Here is a 20,292-nt window from a genome sequence, read left to right as displayed (position 1 = left end):
TAATACTCGATGTAGGCAGTTTGCTAACCATCTCTAACCTTGTATCTGGGGACTCTATACTTAGCAAAGGAATTTAGTTATACAGTGTAGGCCTCAGCATTTTATTAAAAATATAGTTTGTTTTTAATAAAATGCTGAGGCCTACACTGTATAACTAAATTCCTTTGCTAAGTATAGAGTCCCCAGATACAAGGTTAGAGATGGTTAGCAAACTGCCTACATCGAGTATTATTTAAAGACTGTCTTAACATTTAAGAAACGATCCAAGATGAAGAATCATTCACCTTGGCAGAATCTCTTCAACACTAGATCTTTATTTAGACCTAAAGACAGCTTATACAGAGTACTTTCATTCTAGTTGCTAGCACGCACTGAAAGGAAGTTGAAGTGGAAATCAGTATTCTCTGAAGACAGACGTTTTCTGAGCTCTCTTTTATTGCCAGTAGAGCATTAACCACTAGCATACATAGAAAAAAAATCCAACTCTTGCCCCTAGAGAAGTTACATATTGCCACTTCTAGTACTCTTCTGGTTACAAAACAAGCATGATTGGAGTCCTCTTTTAATATAATTTTATCCTAACCCTGCAGTCCTGGAACATATTTGGGTTCTTCTCACACTAATCAAGATCAGTGAGAGTAAACATCATGTTGTGGCTTAAGTGCTGTACAAGACAAGACTGTTTCTCTTTCCTCTTAGTAATTTTCTATCTAAAACCACTAGAGAGAGCTTTGGCTCTTTTGACAGAGATAAAAGAACCCCTCAAGTTGTCCCTGCAGCCTCATACCAGGCGTTTGACTCTTTCTGCAGACGGTTACTGTCTGCTAATTTCATCAGTATTGGCCCAGAGAGCATTTTTTGAGTCTACCATTCCTAATTATGACAGTCAGCAAGCTAACACTTTATTGAACTGAAGCCTGATTCACCAGTGGCTGAACAAAAACAGAAATGCCTTCCATCTCTATGAAGCCGCAAGCCTACACGGTTACAGTGAATGCTCCTATTCACATTACCAGCTTCCAGCTCCAGTCTAGTTGTAAAGGGTTTATTATTCCAAATGCCAACAGCCTCACTAAGATTGGGCAATTCCCAGAGGAATTACTGGCCACATCTCTTCTCTCCATTGAAGGAGAAAGTTAGAACCAAGCGCAGGGTTCAGGTCTTTTATAGAAGATAAGCCTAAATTATCAGAGGCAAACTAACAGCCTGAGCCTACATAGGTGAGGTAATATCTTGTAGTGGTCCAACTTCTTCACCTAAAAACAGATGACAATCTGGCAGCGTGGCTGAGATTGTGACCCCTAACCAAAGTAATATGAAACCATTTCATACCTTTGCCAAGTAAGATCCTCCTCTAAAAAGATATTTCGGCTAGCTTTCCTACTCCCAACAGGAGTACGTGGCTCCCCAGGTTCCAGTACAGATACACAACAGGTAGAATCAGATAGAGCATTTAAGTCTTCTCCAATGGAGTTACTGTCTGTGGAATGCGCATAGCTTAAAGCGATTTTGCGGCAGTAAGTGCAAGCTCGGAGATCCCCTGTAGAAAAAGGAAGCAGGAGGCGTGTAAGCCAGTGTATAGGAGAAGTGCCCTGCTTAGGAGAGTCCCGTAAAAATCTGTTAAAACAGGGGTTCCCTGTTTCAGGACTTCTGCACTAACTTGAGTTTCTGGGGCTCATTTGAAGGGAAAAAAAAAATCCTAACCACACAAGGAAATTCTCCAAGTTCAAAAGTTAAGCATGTATATCTGTTTCATGTAGAGCTGGTTACCACCCCAAAGAAGCTTACATGCTACCAAAATTATGGAGTGGTAGTAGCAAGTGAAGAATTACAAACCAGTTGGGAACAAGCGGTCTCTCAATTGTTTCTAGACTTCAGAGCTTAGAGTTTAATATTGAAAATTTTGTAAGTAAAATGAATTTGTGGAATTGATTGAACGCATATTCAGCCATTTTAAGAAAGCAAGTTTTATTTGTAAACATACTTTGTCATGTTTGACATGTCTGTTAGACAATGGCCAGTTTTCTTTGTTTCTTCGTCCTTTTAAGACGATTCACCCTTTTCTTATCTAATAAAGTGTTCCAAAGCACCTCAGTGATTTATAAGCCCTAGGCTCATTGGAAATCAAAACTATTTGGGCCCCTTAATTCTTTAGTGACCAGTATTCTGAGTGCATTAGATATCTGAAAAACAATCTATTTTTAATACATAAATGCACCAGGAACAAATAAAAGAGCATACCTGTGTAACCCATAAATTTTCCAGGGATTTCCTGGTTGCAGCATCGGCTACAGAAGATCTGCCCACACAGCCGACAGTGGTGTCTGCGTCGGAAGGTGGTGAATTTCTCACTACAGTCATAACATTCTTTACACTGGCTGTCTGGCATCCAGTACTGCTTTAAATCACTATCCTACAAAGTAAGTCATATTAGAGAAGTGAGACAGTATTCTCTGCTCCTGGCTGCTACACAAGCAGTGAGGGAAAAAAAGTGAAGCTGGACAGATTTATAAAATTAGGATAGTTCATAGATTTGATGCAGCACTGTAAAGAGTCACAAGGTCATAAATAAAATGATTGATCAAGTTCTTAGCCACAGAACTAAACTGAATTATCCTGATCAAATTCTCAATCTGGCTGGTCCATTAAGAAAATGTTTCAACAATCAAAGCTTGCAATCTGTAGGTAAGACTTCAACTAGCACACGAAAAATTGATTTATTTTCCTTCCCCTGCTCATCCCTACTACATGTCAGACCCTCAGCTAGTGAGGTAATAAAGTAAACATATATACAGAAGATGTTGTTTCAGAATGTACAGGACCTGAAGCGACTACCAAACTGAAGTGTCTTTGTCAAACGAGACTGCTTTGCAATATATTTGCAACACAGCAGAGGGTGCCCAAAAAGCAGCTTTGACTGAATCAGTGTCTCTGGTGCTGCATGCTCTAGTGCAAGGTCTTAGCGTCTGATGTGTGTTTCAGACAAAGACAATGTGCTCTATAGTAGAGTTGTACCAGGACCCACAATAAGAGAATGCTTGTTTGAGTCATTTCACACAGCAGCTAAAGATCTCCACATTCAGACAGAATATTATTGCAGTTTGTTCAGATGTTGCCATGGTGATTACATGTAATTGCAGCCTGCACACAAGGATCTACCAGGATCCCATAAAACATCTCACGGCTTCATTGGGTCATAGCAGCAAGAGCTTGACTGTGATGACCTCATCTTCCAAGAGTTTGGGAAATGCCTGAAAAGCTGTATCAGGTCCTTCTAAAGCTGCTGGCATTGAACTCTGCAGAGTTATCAACAGTGGACTCTTGACTTTATGTACTACTCTGTAATAACATGTTAGTGAAGGGGAGCCCAAACCCCTTTCTTCACTGAAGCAGAGACTCTTGTGCCAATGCAATAGTTTATCTCTTCTGATTAAGAACAGCACAAGTCTCCCCAAATGATAATCAACTTCTCCTTGCTGATGTCTCCAGTAATTTATCTTGGGTGGCATGCTTAGGTCTACCAAATTGATATATTTGGGTCATTTAAAAAGAGAGCTCAACTTTTCTGTCCATGTGCATTCCACCCTGGCCAGAGCATTCATAACAGGGTAAGAGCATTCCTCAGAAGGTTTGAAAATTGGTCTACTCAAGAGGAAATTACTCTGATCCTTTTATTTTTGTTTCAGACTTCAAAGGAACTGAGGAACTGATCAGGAACTCCTATGTCAGCATCAGGAACCTCAGATCCAGCTGCAGGCATTCTTTCCTGATAATAGTGGGATAAAAATGTAGATCCAACTTCTCCATTCACAACGCTGACAGAGCCACTGCAAAGTCTGTGTGACAAGATCCTGCCACAGAACCTCTAGCCAGCCAAAATCTGCTGAGCTCCTGTCTCTGCAAAGACCTGGAAAATTCCCATCCCAGTACCTTTGCTGATCAGGCAACTACTGCATGATGGTGAGAAAAAAAAAAAAAAAAGCATCACAATTGTCTGTTGAAGCGAAGGACTTCAGCCTGCACTTCCCCAGTTAATCATCATCACATGGAACATCTTTTGTCAGCAAAAGGGTTGCATCCAATCTGCTCTAACACAACTTACATGCTAAAAACCACCTAGTTTCACCCCTTCCCAGTTTTATTGTTAATGAAGATACACAACTGCCTGCTCATACCTTGTCACCAGGCTTGGCTATTCATGTTAGGTCTGCTCTGTTCACAACAGAGATTTTCTCCAGATAGCCAACCCCACTGGGATATGAAGGGAGGTGGAGCTAAGTCAGCAGAACCCATTTAACTTTTTCCCAGCAGGATCCAAACCTGCTAATATGCTGGAGTGTTTCAGGCAAATATTCCCAGCCTATTACAATCACATCAAACTGAGTGTATTTAAAGTGCTGTACTTCGTTTGAAACTAAAGTTAGATTTCCAGAACTTCAGAATTAGCTGCTATTGCTACAATTACAAGATTTCATGTGCTCATGGTTAGATCTTGGGGAGCAACATCATGAAATATTATAGTAAGGGAGGAAAGAGGTCATCCTGCTCTGAAAGTTCTGGAAACTCTAATCTAGTAAGTAATTCAATAGGAAATACAAACAATGGCAAGCAATTTATATCAAAAGTTGACTTCACCAGTTTGAATTTCTCCCCATTCCTCACTCAAATATAGCAAGTTTACTCATACTCTGTTCTACTGAATGCTAGTTAAAACAAAAAACAAAAAACAAAAAACACCAAGAGAACTTCATAAGGTTTTGCTCTTTTCCATTGGCAATACATGGAACACAGCAACACAGAACCTTTTAACATTTTAATTTCTATATGCTTTGACTGACCTAAACTCAATTAAAACCCTTGATGCAGTACCTGGCTTTTCCCTTCCATGATTTCTTTGAGACGTTTTAAGACCGTGCTGAGACTTCTGAGCTGAACAGCTGTCCGAGGATCATGGCCACTGAGAGAAGGTTCCACTTTCCTTCGTGTGTCTGAAGGGGAGAGAAACTTATCGTCACCATCAAAGGCACTATAGAAATGTGTGTGTCATATAACGCAACATGCCGTTGGAAAAAGAAGAGTTCACCGGGTATGTAGTTTAGGAAGTTAGAATTTGCATCATTACTTTTTTAAAAAGAGCTGCCTTATGTCAGATAGAGAGAGTCAGTAGTAATCTGCATTCAAAGTAGCTTGAATTTTTCTGTAACCACCTATCTGTCCCCTCTAGTATAATACCATAGAATCTAAGAACTTAAATAGGCATCACTGCTCAAAACAAGTGGTAGTTCTCATCCAGTGTTTTCTAAAAAGAAATGCAAATTCTTATACAATGGAAGTCTCATTCTAAAATATCTTCTAAAGCACTAATAATCACCAGATTGCAGCAGAAAACTTGAATTCAGTCCTGTACTGTACATAAAGACTTAATTCAAGACTATTTCAAACAGCAATAACTATTCATTCAAATCCCAGGACACAGCTGAGAGTCTCCATTGAAACCGTCAGATTCATTAAGGATACAAAGAAGTGCATCCACAGGTTTCACTTCACCAGCTTATAATAGCCATGTTTATAGTTAAGTTTAAGCCACTTTTCCACACATTTTTCTGTTTGTTGCAATTAGTTTCACTACTAATTGGTTACAAACATGAAATTAAATCATTGACATTTAGGGTGTAATAAAGAGTCAGTCTCTTCAAAACGTTTACAACATGATTCACCTTGGTATTACATAATGCATTTTTTCCTGCCTAATATTCCATAGAAAAGTTTTGAAAGAGGGTTACTTCTCTACATTGTTTGTTTGCTTTTCAAAACAGCTTAAAGTTTCTTACCAGCTTCCTCGCTCGCCATCTGACAAGCATTTTATTTTGTTCCCTCTGGTAGAGAGAAAATAGACATGGCTGCTTTTTGTTTACTGCTTTACATATCACTGATGTCAGCAGGAAAGCTGAAAGCACTGGCAAGAGCACGTTAGTTAACTGTTGCTGTGCAGTAAAAATTAGGTTCTGACTTTTGGGGGTGTGACAGAAGAAACTGTGTCTTTAAAGCACCATAGTTAACTAAAAATATCTACTAGGAATCTATTGAATGGCCTCATTCCTAGAAAATGTGTTTATCAGCCCAGATGCAAGAAAACATTTAGAGATTTGTCCACAAAGCCACTACAGACCTGCAACAAGAACAAAATATTTTTAAAAAAAGATGCCAAGTGTTTAGATCTTATTATACCTTTAACCACCTGGAATTTAAAGGCCAAACTGAGTGTCATTTTGGAGTATGTCAATAGTATTTGAGTCTGATATTTTAACAAGATTTAAGTGAATTTAGGATTTCAAATGAGCATAAATATCTTTACTACTTTAAATCTTAAGATCTCTTCCCTGTCTCCAGCAGAGTATTCCCAGTATTCAGCAGGACAGCCTGGAAAGTAAATGCTTCAACTTCCAGATGAGCATGTGTTCTAGTGACATAAGCGTTACTTAAATTATCTCTTCTATCAGAGGTATCAAAACTTCTACATGAACTAGCCTATCATACCATTTGATCTGCAAGTACCAGTCAAAGCTCTTCTTAAACAAATGGTTTCAGGAAATAAGAATGTTTAAATTAGGTAAGTGTGTTGCAAAACAGGACAAGAAGGTTAGTGAAAATTTCTATTTACATAGCTAACTATGTACTAGTTAGTTTTTAAATCTAACTTTTACTCTAACAGGTCAAAAGGATAAATGGGGACACATACAGGGCTCATTCAAGTGTGTGTACCACCAATAGTGGAAACACAGTGTTAAGTAATTTAAGAGACATTGACCCAATTTTAATATCAGTCAATTCTCACTTCCCCTGCAAGAATCTCTCCTGCTATTGGCTTTGCAGAACTGAGTGCATTGTGCACAACATGAACAGAATGTAGTTGGATGCAGTCTCTTTTCTAGTCTCTCTATGATTTTCAATCAGTTCCTCCCATGTGCCCTCTACTTTCCTTTACTCCCAGTTCATGCCCTTGCTACTCCCCATTATCTGCTTTCTCTGTTACAGCCATCTAACACAATAGCATTACTGAGCATGTTTGAGTAACAAGCTAGAAATGCTATTAATATTAAATGCTGCTACTTCAACTGGACAACTTATGAAGATCTACTCAAAGTGGATAGAAGAATCAGGACATTAGCTCTGAGTCATGCTGCCTTGGTGCAATTTGGACCATGGAACTTGGCACACAGATGTATATTCTAACTCCAACTGAAGCAGTTTGAGTCCATTGCTTCCATATGAGAGATACTAATGCCCCTTCCCCTCCCCCCGTCCCACACCTTGTGTAATCATTTAAATTTGTGCAATGGTTACATGAAGGGCAGGACAACAGAATCAGACCCAGAATCTCACGGCTGATCCCTTTGTGCTACACCCAGCAAACCTATCTTCAGAAAGCATGGCATCCGACTGTCTCTTCTCAATTCCATTTATGTAATAGCAGTTAAGTAAAAATGTAATTAATATTTTGGGGCAAATTTACCTTAACATTACTGTATGACTAGAAGTAGAAAACAGTCCAGATTCCAAGCGTGAACTTTGCTTTCAGCTTACCATTTTGTTGCTAAAACGTTAAAGATAGGAATTTCTGCTCCTTCTCTGGATTTAAAACTGTAGTTAGCTAACAAATACTATCCCCAGAGTTGTGTGACTATCAATTGCACAGAGAGAAGGTTGAAATGGGGACTCACAGGTTCTATTTCTACCTCTTCCATCAGCTCAGTAAGGGCTTCGGAAGTTTGCACCTCAGTTTATCTGCTTATTTACATCAGGCTTTAATTGTCTGAAGGGATTAAATAGTGTACTTCATACTAATACCTGTTGTAATGTAAAGATAAATTATAACACCTAAAGGTGAGGGGCCAAATCCACAGAAGCATTTAGGAGGCTAAAGATACCAAAATGTGTCTTGTTGGATTTGAAGAGCATATAAGCAAGTTAGGCACCTAATTTCCATTGACATAACGAAAATTTGGCAATTTAAGTGATTTTGTAAATCCAACCAGGCACCTGTCAGCATCTTTCATCCCCCTAAATATCTTTGTACATCTGCCCAAGAACTTTACTTACATTTGTAAACAAAAGAAGGGGGAGTCTACCCAGTGTTTTAGGAACCCTGCCATAAGTTCCAGAGACACGTGTAAACCTGAATACAAGACTCCCTTAAACATGTTAGTGTCAGCACCTTAAGAAAGGCAGAAACACATGATAAAGGAGGAAATTGACCCTGAGAAGGGGGAAGAGACTTGAAGGGTTTTTTTGTTTGTTTGTGTTTTAAAAGAAGACTATGGGAAAGCAGGAGAGACTTGACAATATCCTTTCAAAAGAGAAAATCCTGATCATTTACACCCTTATTGCAGAGTTAATGTTTTGTCACTGTAGTTACATTTTACCAGACTTGAGATATTCAACAAGATATCAGGCCATTTATTGGAATACACGATGGCATTATAAACAGAATTTGAATATGTACTTCTTTCTAGCGGTAACCAGCAAGTCACTGGGAAGAAGTGTGAAGTTCAGCCTGTCTATTTAGACACACTAGCTTGTCATACAGTAAGTGTAAGGCTACAGCATGCCACACACTAACTGTGTGGACCCTGCTGATAAGAGCTACATAAGTGCACCTCAGGGAACTTTTAGGGCACATCAGCGGTGTACACACACACACACACACACACACACACACACACAGAGAGAGCTAGTGCGCCACAGGCAAGTGCAAGGCAAAGTTACATCCCAGCTTGCCCCACAGAAAGTGCTTGTGCAGATTTGCACTTAGATATAATGGGCCTGATTCACATCTTGGTTACTCTAGTCTTGTTCCAGTGTAAGTCCATTGAAATGCATTGAGTTACCTGGAATTAAACTGGAGTAATGCAGTAGTAAGTCGACCTCAATGAGACTAAGAATCTATTTTGTGGCAGCTTACTTCCAACAGAAGCCAAAACCCAAGGCTTCCTCCTCCTCCTCCTCTCTCACACACAACGCGTTTAGCCTATTGGATAGGTTGGATGCCTGACAGTATCTGAAGTTGTCTCAAAAACAGCAGTTACTCCACCTACCCCAAAACATAAGAGCAGTTAAATAGCACAAGCAACAAAGCAAAGAGAATGACAATGAATATATCCAACTGGAACATCATGCGGGACTAAGCTAGATAAAATGGTGGCTACCAACATTGGAATTTTGCCAGAATGCCAGGATTAGACACCTCTACTCTTCTGGAGCGTACCAGGGAATCTTAATAGCCACAAGCTGTCAAGACCTGGTTCGATGTCCCATGTGAGAGCATTCCTGACAGTACAATACTCTAGCTCCATGCTGAGGCGTTACTTTAGTAGGAATCAGAAGGATTGCCAATGCCACATCATGAATCACCACCACCACTTGCTGCAGCACCTCTGTTCTTTGGAGGGCTACCATCAAGGTACTGGCTCAGCAGTTACACAATGGCAGATTCCAGTAGCGTTAAACTCATTCCAGATCGCTGGCTAGAAGCGATTCAGTACGGCGTATGCGTAGCGTCACTAAATCAGGCACTTAAAGCATTTTCTGCAAGTGCCCATTGCATCTCCTCCTCAAAGATGCAACAAGTGAATGTTACGGGTAGTCTGAAACTAGAGGGACCGTGTTTAGTCTTGTTAGGACTGAGCCCTACAATTCATTTTGAGGTGTTAGTTCTGTATTCTTAGATTTCGGCAGAATAATTAGGCACTTAAACTTTTATCCAAAAATGCCATCCAGGCTATGTAGAGACGACTCAACATTTTTGACCTAGGAATTTCTGCTAGCCTTACTTGAGCAAGATAACATTTTGTCAAGAGTGATTATAAAAAGCTGTTCTGCTCAAGTTACTACGGTGTCTTGAGAGAAGAGCAGACATGCTCATGAGGAGAAGTTGCAGTTTAAACAGAAGGTTATGTAGTCTAATTGGCAAGCAGAGCCAGGAATTTCCCAAGTTTTAATCCCTGTTCTTGCCTTGGGAAAGTGACTGAAACGCTCTTTACCTTAGTTTCCCCACCTGAAAAGTGGAAGCACCTCCCTCCCACGAGTAGACAGCACCCATGGAAAATACAGCAAACAACATTAAAATTAGGCACACATTACCTAAAGTTGCAGAAGCTCTGCGTTGTAGCTCCCCAGTAAGCTGCTTTTTGTATGGAACAGGGGACCTCAGAGACTGGGCCCTTGAGGTATGCTGAGGACTGGACCAAGTCCCACTCAGTGCCTGCTGCTCACCCTGGCCACTCTCTGCAGGAGATGAAAGTCTACCATCATCTAAGTTTAAGAACAGCAAGAAACCAACACTTCAAAAGGGAAATAGAAACCTAGCACCACAAGCAAGTTTAAAGCTAAAGAAGCTTTATAGATTGTTCATTTGAATTATTTGTAATATGGTAGTGCCTAGGGGACTCGACAGGAATCAAGGCTCCCATTGTATTATCCCATTGTACAAACACAGAACTAGGAAGCTCTTCAGGGCAGGAACCAAACCAGGTTCTACACTCTCTCATTTCATAAGTATTCTCTTCATGAAGAAAGAATTGCAAAGACAAATTATAACAAGTGTAATTCTTCTACATAATAATCACGTATGAATAGTTCTTGCTACCAGCCTGCCTTTTGGAAGATAGATCTTTTGGATTGATTTGAAAGCCAGTTTTTCTAGTACAGTGGCAACAGATTTAACAATATGAATAGAGCCTCTTATTAATAAGTCACCTTCTTCAAATAGAAGCTTGAGTATAGCTAAGCTGATCTTGCTGGTTTGAGTAACACACTCACATTGTGTCTTATTTAGTTAGTTCAGCAGAATTTCCACCCTTTAACCATTTTGTGATCCTGGCCATACTTATCTTATACAACTCAAATTAACCTGCTCAATTTAGTGTTAAAGTTCACACTGGCATGTCAAGTTTAGCCCAAAGTTTTGTACAAGCTTGTTTTTGCCCCCAAAAAACCACCTAGTTTCAACATCTAACTATGTTAGATGTTAGATGATTGGATCAAGTTAGACCGCTCTCTACTAGACTGAAGAGTCTATTATTACATATTTGCTCCCCACTTAAGTACTTATAGACCATAATCAAGGCACCCCTTACTCTTCTCTTTGGTAAGCTAAATAGATTGAGATCCTTAAGTCTATCACTCTAAGGCGTGTTTTTCTAATCCTTTACTCATTCTTGTGGCTCTCCTCTGAACGCTCTACAATTTATCAACATCCTTCTTGAACGGTAAATACCAGAACTTGACACAATATTCCAGCAGCGGCCACGCCAGTGCCAAATAGAGAGGTAAAATAACCTCCCTACTCTTACCTGAGATTCTCTGTTTATGCATTGCAGGATCACATTAGCCTTTAGAAATGCACTTCAAGAAGCAGTTCCCCTATGTGCATTATTGAAACTTCACCATTTAGAGACCATAGACATGGTGCCAGATTCACTGGGGATGTGGAGTAGAGAAAAGCAGGGCCAGGGATAGAATTTGCACCAGAAATGCTCATCTCACTAATGAGGGCAGGCAGTGGTAGGCTGCTTCCATCCCTGGGAATTTCTTATAGGGGGGTGATCTTTACATTCCTACTAGGGATCCACAGAAGCCTTACTGAAAGAGGCTTATTAATGCATCTCTCCCACCAGCTAGTCCCCACCCATCGCTGGCTGCTGCCAGCTCTCAATCTAGGTAGATCAGAGATTGCAAGCAACGCACACTTCTACATTTTCCACTCCTGGCAGACTTAATCCTATGACCAAGGTTCTACCACCTTGCCAGAAAATGAATCTAGCTCATATATTCTACTAAAGAAAGTAAAACTCTCATAGGAGAGTTATCATTCATTTAGCTATCTGGCAGTCTGAAACCATGCCCTCATCTCATGAAGTATCATAGTTTGAAATACTAGTTATGCATTAACATGGAAGTAGGACATTTAGGCACAATTAATTGCTTCATAATGAGTGTTTACCTTTGCCAAAACGAAAGAGATTTACAAAGGAGCTGTAGGCAGATTTAAAAGGAGGCTCATCTTGATCAGGAGTCAATGGTTTGAAATGAGTGAGATGAGAGGGACTGCTAGGAGAGCGGGGCAGATCACTGACAGAGTCCAGTGTTGGAGATTGTCTGTCATCTGTGGCCATCTCATGTGTTCTGGAAAAGAATTTAAGTGTATTATATACACACGTTTTACAAACCTGAATGTGATCAAGCAAAAGCAACATCCAGCCAGCTGGAAGACCTGTGAAACTGGATACCAAAAGTGGGCTCTGCACTGTTCTGATTACACATCTTGGTTCTTGGTCCACAGAGAATGGCTTTTTTACCTGTCAAGAGGAAGTTATGAATCGTTGCAGAGAGACTGTGTTTTGACTTCATATTCTTAGGAGGAAGAACTAGAAGTAACAGTTGAATTCAAGAACTACACAGGTCAGGCACCAATAAGGAAATAGAAATTAGGATCACAAATTGTTTTATGGGCGGCTTAGAACTCTAAGGAGATAGAACTTCTAATGCTAAATAAAAGGAGAACTGGAAAATCCAGTTACTGTTCAATGAGTAAGATATCTTGCTGTGCAGGGAAAAAAAGGCAGTGTAAAGACTGATGTTCATCGGAGCGTGACTAGTTAGAGCAGTGGCCAAAGCTGTAGGACACGAGATCATACGCAACTCTTTCAGAACTTTTTTTATTTGTCAGCTCTGTCTGAAAATAAGGAACATACATATGCAAAGGTCTCTGCAAGAAATCAAGCAAGTTCTTGGTTTGCTTTTTCTTGCTAGTTCGTGTGGTAAGATTAGCCCTTACTGCAGGAAGTGGGGGGATCCCCAAGCTTGGTTTCACACTTAGATTTCTTTTGCTATTCTAGGATTGTTTTCTCTCTTCTCTTTTGATGGGAGTGGGTAATAATTTCCTAGTTTTACAAGAAAACTGCCAATGCCCTTAGGTATGTCTGAGGTACCTCAATCCTAGCCTGTAACACCTCCTCTACTGTTCTAGTAGTTTTGCATCACAGAAGCCTCATGGAACTCTGCCACAATACAGGCACAGAGGGCCACATCCTCAAAAGTATCTAGGCTCCTTTAAACTTCCATTAAAGTCAACTGGAGTTAGGTGCCTAAATACCTGTGAGGGATCTGGGCCAGTCTCTCCAAATTTAAACAGCATTTTCAAGAGGATTACTTTTAGTGGCTAATTCAACCCTTTTCTCTCTGGTACTGCATGCGACAGCAAATTAGATAGGCAGGTAATGATTCCTCCATTAACAATCACTTATTTAAGCTCTTCATGTGATGGTTTCTATCAAAAGTGTATCTGGAGAGTTAGCCAGCTCAACAACTGCTATCTCTATAGTGGAGTAACCTTACCCTCATCTCAAATATACACACTTTTCTCTCCTTCCTTATACTGCAATACAAGACAAAACACATAGCATTATATCTAATGCTAACAAAACTATCAGAATAAAGCCATCAGAGGCCTTAAAAAAAAAAAAGTCAGTCCTGTCTCATCACCTGGATGTTTTAATTAGGCAAGGTAAGTGGACCCATGTCATTTATCTTCAGAACTAGGCAATACAAAATCTGTCAGGAGAAATATTTTACTCCATAAGAACAATGGCTGGATTCTGTGCCTAATTGAATGGGCTGGGGAAGAAAAAGGATATTTACTGTTAAATTAGATGATAATAAAGCTCTTAGATTTCATTTCAGAAGTGATTGGTAAGCAAATGTATTCACCCTTCCTGGACAATACTCCACTTCTCCTAGGTCAAGGATTCCATCAGACATTCTTCTCTGCTTCCCACACACCCTCAAGAAACAGATGGAAATAGTTGCTCACTTGTACTTGGTGCAGAAACTAAACAGCCAAGAGGCACATGATACCAATCAACAGACTAGAAAGAAAAAACAGATCATGCCTCTCCCCCTGTGGAACCAGGAAGATAATCTAAAGTGACTTTAGCTATGGTCAAATTTTGTCCATATGCCTTATCTATAACAAATGCAGTGTTAAGGCAGTACAGTGGCTGACTTACCTATGTCTTCATGCATTTTTAAAATGCATGGACATGTAAATATTGTGACTGTCTAGAACAGGGGTAGGCAACCTATGGCACGCGTGCCAAAGGTGGCACGCAAGCTGATTTTCAGTGGCACTCACACTGGTCCTGGCCACCGGTCCCGGTGGCTCTGCATTTTAATTTAATTTTAAATGAAGCTTCTTAAACATTTTAAAAACCTTATTTACTTTACATACAACAACAGTTTAGTTATATATTATAGACTTATAGAAAGAGACCTTCTAAAAATGTTACAATGTATTACTGGCACACGAAACCTTAAATTAGAGTGAATAAATGAAGACTTGGCATGCCACTTCTGAAAGGTTGCCGACTCCTGGTCTATAATACAGATCAAACAGAATACCAAATGATTGGTTATAACAGCTCAGAGACATCATGGTGTAACAGGTCAATACATGCACTTAACCAATTGCTTTCTTGCTATTCTGTATTACTTGTAATCCATTACATGTATTCCAGGTTTAAAGGCGAAGTAATCTTAATTTTAATAGTCTTAAAACTGCATCAAACACTTGAAGATTAGTTATAGAATATCACCTTTGAATATCCTGGAAGCCTCTCAGTTGCCATCACAACCTTGTCAGAGGAAGGTAAACATTTTCCCCTTCCTCTGTTTTATATAGCACATAATTCAGCTCTTGCTGCCAGGAGTCACTGCTGTATTTACATCACTTGGTTTTAGAGAGCATTGTGAGATGCAGTTTGCATAAAAGGCATATTTTTTGAGAGACAAGGTGGGAGTGAGGTAATATTTTTTTATTGGCCCAACTTATGAGGAGAGGCTGAGGGAACTGGGATTGTTTAGTTTGCAGAAGAGAAGAATGAGGGGGGATTTGATAGCTGCTTTCAACTACCTGAAAGGGGGTTCCACAGAGGATGGATCTGGACCAGGGGTCGGCAACCTACGGCACGCAAGCCGATTTTGAGTGGCACGCTGCTGCCTGCCGCGGTCCCGGCCCCCAGCCCCACTGCGCACTGCTCTCCCCTGCGGGGGCAGGAGGTAGAAGCTTGGTCCTGCTGCAGCCAAGCTTCCCTCCTCCCCCAATTCTTCCCCCAGTGTGGTGCTTTCCTGCCCCTCCTCCTCCCTGTCCCTGCCGCTGATCAGCTGATGGCCCTTCAAGGGGGAGGGGGAGGAGTGGCAGCGTGCTCCCTGCTCTGTAGAGGAAGCAGAGAAGAGATAGGGTCGGGGCCTTGGGGAAAGGAGTGGAACAGAGCATTTCCCTTCCAGCCCCCTGCCATGAACCGCTCAGGGCAGGGGGCTGGGAGCACCCCAGCCCTCTGCCCTGACCCCTGAACCCCCCCAGCCCTCTGCCCTGACCCCTGAACCTCCCCACAACCCCACTGCCCTCTGCCCTGACCCCTGAACCTCCCCACAACCCCACTGCCCTCTGCCCTGCACCCCTGAACTCCCCCCCAGCCTTCTGCCCTGCACCCCTGAACTCCCCCCCAGCCTTCTGCCCTGCACCCCCACACACCCCAGCCCTCTGCCTGGACCCCCGAACCCCCCATACTCCCACTGCCCTCTGCCCTGACCCCCCACACACCCAGCCTTCTGCCCTGCACCCCGACAGCCCCCATCCCTCTGCCCTGATCCCCAAACTCCCCCCCACACACACACAGCCTTCTGCCATGACCCTGAACCCCCACAGGTCTGGGGTCCCAGCTGCCAGCCAGCGTCCCAGCCACAGGCCCTGCTCAGCCCGCTGCCGGCCTAGGTGAACAGAACCCCAGGTTGGCAGCGAGCTGAGCAGGCTGGCGGTGTAAGATCAGCATTTTAATTTAATTTTAAATGAAGCTTCTTAAACATTTTGGAAACCTTGTTTACTTTACATACAATAGTTTAGTTATATAATATATAGACTTATAGAGAGAAACCTTCTAAAAAACATTAAAACATATTACCGGCATGCAAAACCTTAAATTAAAGTGAATAAATGAAGACTCGGCACACCACTTCTGAAAGGTTGCCTACCCCTGATCTAGACGGTTCTCAGTGGTGGCAGATGACAGAACAAGAAGTAATGGTCTCAAGTTGCAGTGGGGGAGATTTAGGTTGGATATTAGGAAAAACTTTTTCACTAGAAGGGTGGTGAAGCACTGGAATGGGTTACCTAGGGAGGTGGTGGAATCTCCTTCCTTAGAGGTTTTTAAGGCCTGGTTTGACAAAGCCCTGGCTGGGATGATTTAGTTGGGGATTGGTCCTGCTTTGAGCAAGCGGTTGGACTAGATGACCTCCCGAGGTCCCTTCCAATCCTGATAGTCTATGATTCTAACTTTTATTGGTAAAAGAGACAAGCTTAGGAGCTACACACACCTCTTCTTGGTCTCTGAGTTTCCTTGTAAGCAGAGGGGTCCCCTTCAGCCTCAAGCTTAATACAGGGGCACAAAAAAGTCAAAACATACTCATGTGCATCGCTGGGGGGAAAGGAAGAGAAGCCGGGGAGATACTCGGACTCCAGAGGTAACAGAACGCGCCTCTCAGCCCATCTTCCCTCACAATGCCAGCAGGTGCCCTGCACGACGTGTCCTTGCACAGGAGTCTAGGAGTGTGTCGGGGGGGGAGGGGCGCTAGCTTTAAAAGCATCAACTTCCCCTAGCTCCCGGGGGGATTACGGGCCACTAAGGCACCATCACGGCTTTGATCACAAGGGAGGCGCTTTCATTGCGGACAGGACGTAAGACACGACAGCACCAGCCAGACCCGGAGCCGGCACTCCCGGGGGGGAGGGGGGCAGCGCCCCCGCCCAGACCCGGCCCTCCCTACCACNGGCACTCCCGGGGGGAGGGGGGCAGCGCCCCCGCCCAGACCCGGCCCTCCCTACCACTCCCCCCCCAGACCAGAGGCCGGCACTCCCTAGGCCCCCCCGCCTACCCCGTACCTTCTCCCTGCTGCCTCAGACCGCCGCCGCGGGGGGAGCACCTCTCATACCGGCCGGGGCGCCTCTTGAGTCTTCACCATGAACCCTCTATCCGCTTCCTGTCTCCCGGGCCGCCCCTCCTAGCAACCGGCCTCCCGAGCCCAAACCAATCGACAGCCGAGGGCAACGAGCACGGAGCCCGCAGCAATCGAGCCGCAGAGCAATCCACCCGGGTTCAGCCCAGCTTGCAGCATCAGAGCCGGAGGCTGACAAAAGTCCCTCGCTCGTGTTGGCCCCAGTAGACCTGCCTTGTCCTTGCACGCACATTCATAGGTCCCCCCGCACTTGGGTTGCTGCAGATCGTTGGCACCAGGTGGAAGCATAATGGAGCGGAGGTGAGCAGAGGGCTGGTCACATAGAGCAATGAACCCCACTGCATTTTAATTTTCCTGCACGAGTAAACGTTGGGGGTGCCTCCTGTTGGGTCTTTGTGGGTCCTGCATTTGGGCCATGGAAGGTTACGAGGGATCGAGCTGAGCCCTCCAGCCTGCAGTGTTTCCTCTTACACCAGCACTGACACATGATTGACACAGCTTTTATATAGGATTCAAAACATAAGGGTCCATGCATGGGTCCATGTCTATAGCTCTCTAAATGTATTGTGAACTTCACCAGGCAGATTTTATTAAGCAAACACCCACATGCATTTACAAACTTTTTAGCCAAGTGTAGTAACCTAGCATGGGGCGGGGGATGGGGGGAGAGAATTAAGTGCAGGGGGGGGGGGTTTCAAATCCTTGCAATTTAGATTCCATCTATGCTCCAAAACCCCATTCACTTTTACACCTGGTTTGAAAACTGAGAGGGGAAGGAGAACCATGAAATTATTGCAAAGAATTCATCTTTTTCTAGTCAAAATGTCAATGAAATGTTTGATTAATATTTCCAGCATAGTCAGAGGATGGGATTTTCAAAGGGGCTTAGCCTCGGCATAACTCCGCTCTCATTATATTCAACATTGACACTCCGATGGTTTCCAATGAGAGCACAGTTGAGCCAACACTGGACATTGTTTCAAAATCCCACCCCTAGCATATGCAGGACCTGACAGTCTGCTGTCTTGCACAGTTATTGACACCTGTACATAGTGGGCGCCAAAATGCAACCAAATCTCAATTCCCCCCTCATCTACTTTGGACAGGTGTAAATGACTATACACTGTGCAAGACGCACAACCCCTAAATTAAACAAGAGGAATCAGTTCTCTTCAGACATATAACCTCCACTGACAAAGCCAACAGAATGTGTAAACACCATAAGCTGAACAGCACTGGAATGCTTTCTTTTTTCTCTTTTTGGGAGTATGGGGGACAATGGTGTTTGTTTAAATAGGGGGGAGGGATAGCTCAGTGGTTTATTGGCCTCCTAAACCCAGGGTTGTGAGTTCAATCCTTGAGGGGGCTACTTAGGGATCTGGGACAAAATCAGTACTTGGTCCTGCTAGTGAAGGCAGGGGGCTGGACTCAATGACCTTTCAAGATCCCTTCTAGTTCTAGGAGATAGGATATCTCCATTTATAAAATAAATAAATTCCTGCAAATTAAGATCCTTTTCCTGCAAACACTTTTTCTCTTCTATTCCATAGAGGTTCTTATACTGTGATGACCATTGTAGCATTTGAGCACCTTCCAGTTGTAGCACTTTTCCTTTAAATGACATGACTAACATCTGTCACATATTTATTCTCTCCTCCACGTCCCAGGAGAATTTTGTACAGCTAGTTGTCTTGGTAAGGTATTCTTGTTAGTGGTAGTAGTTGTGGTTTTTGTTTGGTTGGGGGGAGGGTTTAGTATACATTTATGTTAGAGAAGGTCAAAGAAATGCACCTTGCACTGGGGAGTGGTGAGGTTTGTGAGGTTCCTGAGGGAGTTCATTCCACAGCCTCAGGCCACCCCGCAGAGAAAACACTGTCTCCTGCACAGACAAGTGTTGCTGGTTTTGTAGAGCATTCCCCTGTGCCAGAGAAGTGAAGTTCTCAATCACAGTCTTCGTCCCGGAGCTTTAGGCACTCTTTTAGATATCCTGGGCCCAGGCCCGGAGTACCTTGAAAATAAACACCAAAACCTTGAACTGGATTCTCAATATTCTATGGGAAGCCAGCATAGAGAGTGGAGGACAGGGCCTATGTGTTCACGGTAGCCTGTATGGCTGAGGAGACTTGCTGCAAACTTTCTGTACCAGTTGGAGTTTCCTATGTGCTGAGGCTTTGTGCTCAGGTACGCTGCATTGCTGTAATCCAACTGAGAAATGATTAAAGTGTGAATGAGTGAGGCCAGATCATCATTCTCCAGCATGGGATGGAGCCTCCTAGCCGACCAGAGATAGAAAGAGACACTCATGTGAGAAGTCAGCATGAACGAGGAATCCATGAATACTCTTAAACTGAGGACTGAATTGACCAATTGTGTGTGTGTTCTTTCAACCAAAGAAGACCGCTACTGCACTTAACTTTAAGCACCAGAAGTCTCTTTGAACTCAATAGATCATGGGTGCAGGTGCAGGGCTTTACTTTTTGAGGAGAAAAGTATAATTTTTTTATCAAATATTATTTTCTTAATATCTTGCACTATAGCATCTTTTGTCTGACATTCTCAAAGGATTTTACCAACACTAATTCTCTGTTCGATGCACAAGTGAAAGACTGATTCAATTGTAGAGGACAGCCCAAAGATGCAAGTAGAATAAGGCTGGAAAATGCCCATTCAACAGTGTTCTGTAGCCACATTACACCAATGCCTTTCTGGGGAATGCCCCTGGCATAGAGACTTCCCTGGCAGATTCACACTGACTCTGCCTCTCTCCTTGAAAGAGCTATTGCCATAGGGTCTGTGTTGGGGCAAACCGGGGTGGGAGTTGGCACAGCCAACACATTCCTACAGCCCAGTGATTCCCCAGCTAATGCAGAGCCCAAGACGGTGGTGGCATGAGTTAGGGCAGCCTTCAGGGCTATCCTAACCTGCACCAGGCACTGGCCCAACCCCCAGCAGCCCCAAGTCATGGGGGAAACAATTCACCTTCTCTCAACCCCTGTGCCAAGTTCTGTACAGAGATGATTCTGGCCCAAAGGGAGCAGGTTGACAGGAGGCCCCAGCAGAGAAAAGTGAGTGAGAGGGGGGATAAGAAGGAATGAAAGCTGGGTTGTGGGCAGAGCCGTGAAAGGCAGGGCTAGAAGCTGATGTTGGGGTCTGATATCCCCTACAGCAGGGATAGTCAGTAGGCAGACCATGGGCCAAATCCAGACCAACAGATGCTTTTGAATG

At 43.0% G+C, this 20,292-nt stretch overlaps 1 protein-coding gene across 1 annotated transcript in view; it reads right to left on the bottom strand.

Moving 5' to 3' along the window:
• PIKFYVE (phosphoinositide kinase, FYVE-type zinc finger containing) overlaps nt 1-17,116 on the bottom strand; it is a 107,044-nt gene extending 89,928 nt beyond the window's left edge. Inside the window, exons 1-6 of the mRNA XM_034786067.1 lie at nt 16,994-17,116; nt 12,002-12,183; nt 10,141-10,311; nt 4,870-4,988; nt 2,242-2,413; nt 1,333-1,540 (exon numbers count right to left, since the gene is read on the bottom strand). Of these exons, the coding sequence (XP_034641958.1) occupies nt 1,333-1,540; nt 2,242-2,413; nt 4,870-4,988; nt 10,141-10,311; nt 12,002-12,173 (842 nt within the window). The 5' untranslated portion in view covers nt 12,174-12,183; nt 16,994-17,116. The remainder of the gene's footprint in view (nt 1-1,332; nt 1,541-2,241; nt 2,414-4,869; nt 4,989-10,140; nt 10,312-12,001; nt 12,184-16,993) is intronic.
• Nucleotides 17,117-20,292: the final 3,176 nt, after the last annotated feature.

Source organism: Trachemys scripta, chromosome 11 (assembly GCF_013100865.1).
Source record: "Trachemys scripta elegans isolate TJP31775 chromosome 11, CAS_Tse_1.0, whole genome shotgun sequence".
In the NCBI taxonomy this organism is placed as follows: domain Eukaryota; kingdom Metazoa; phylum Chordata; order Testudines; family Emydidae; genus Trachemys; species Trachemys scripta.
This window is presented reverse-complemented; position numbering and strand designations above follow the sequence as displayed.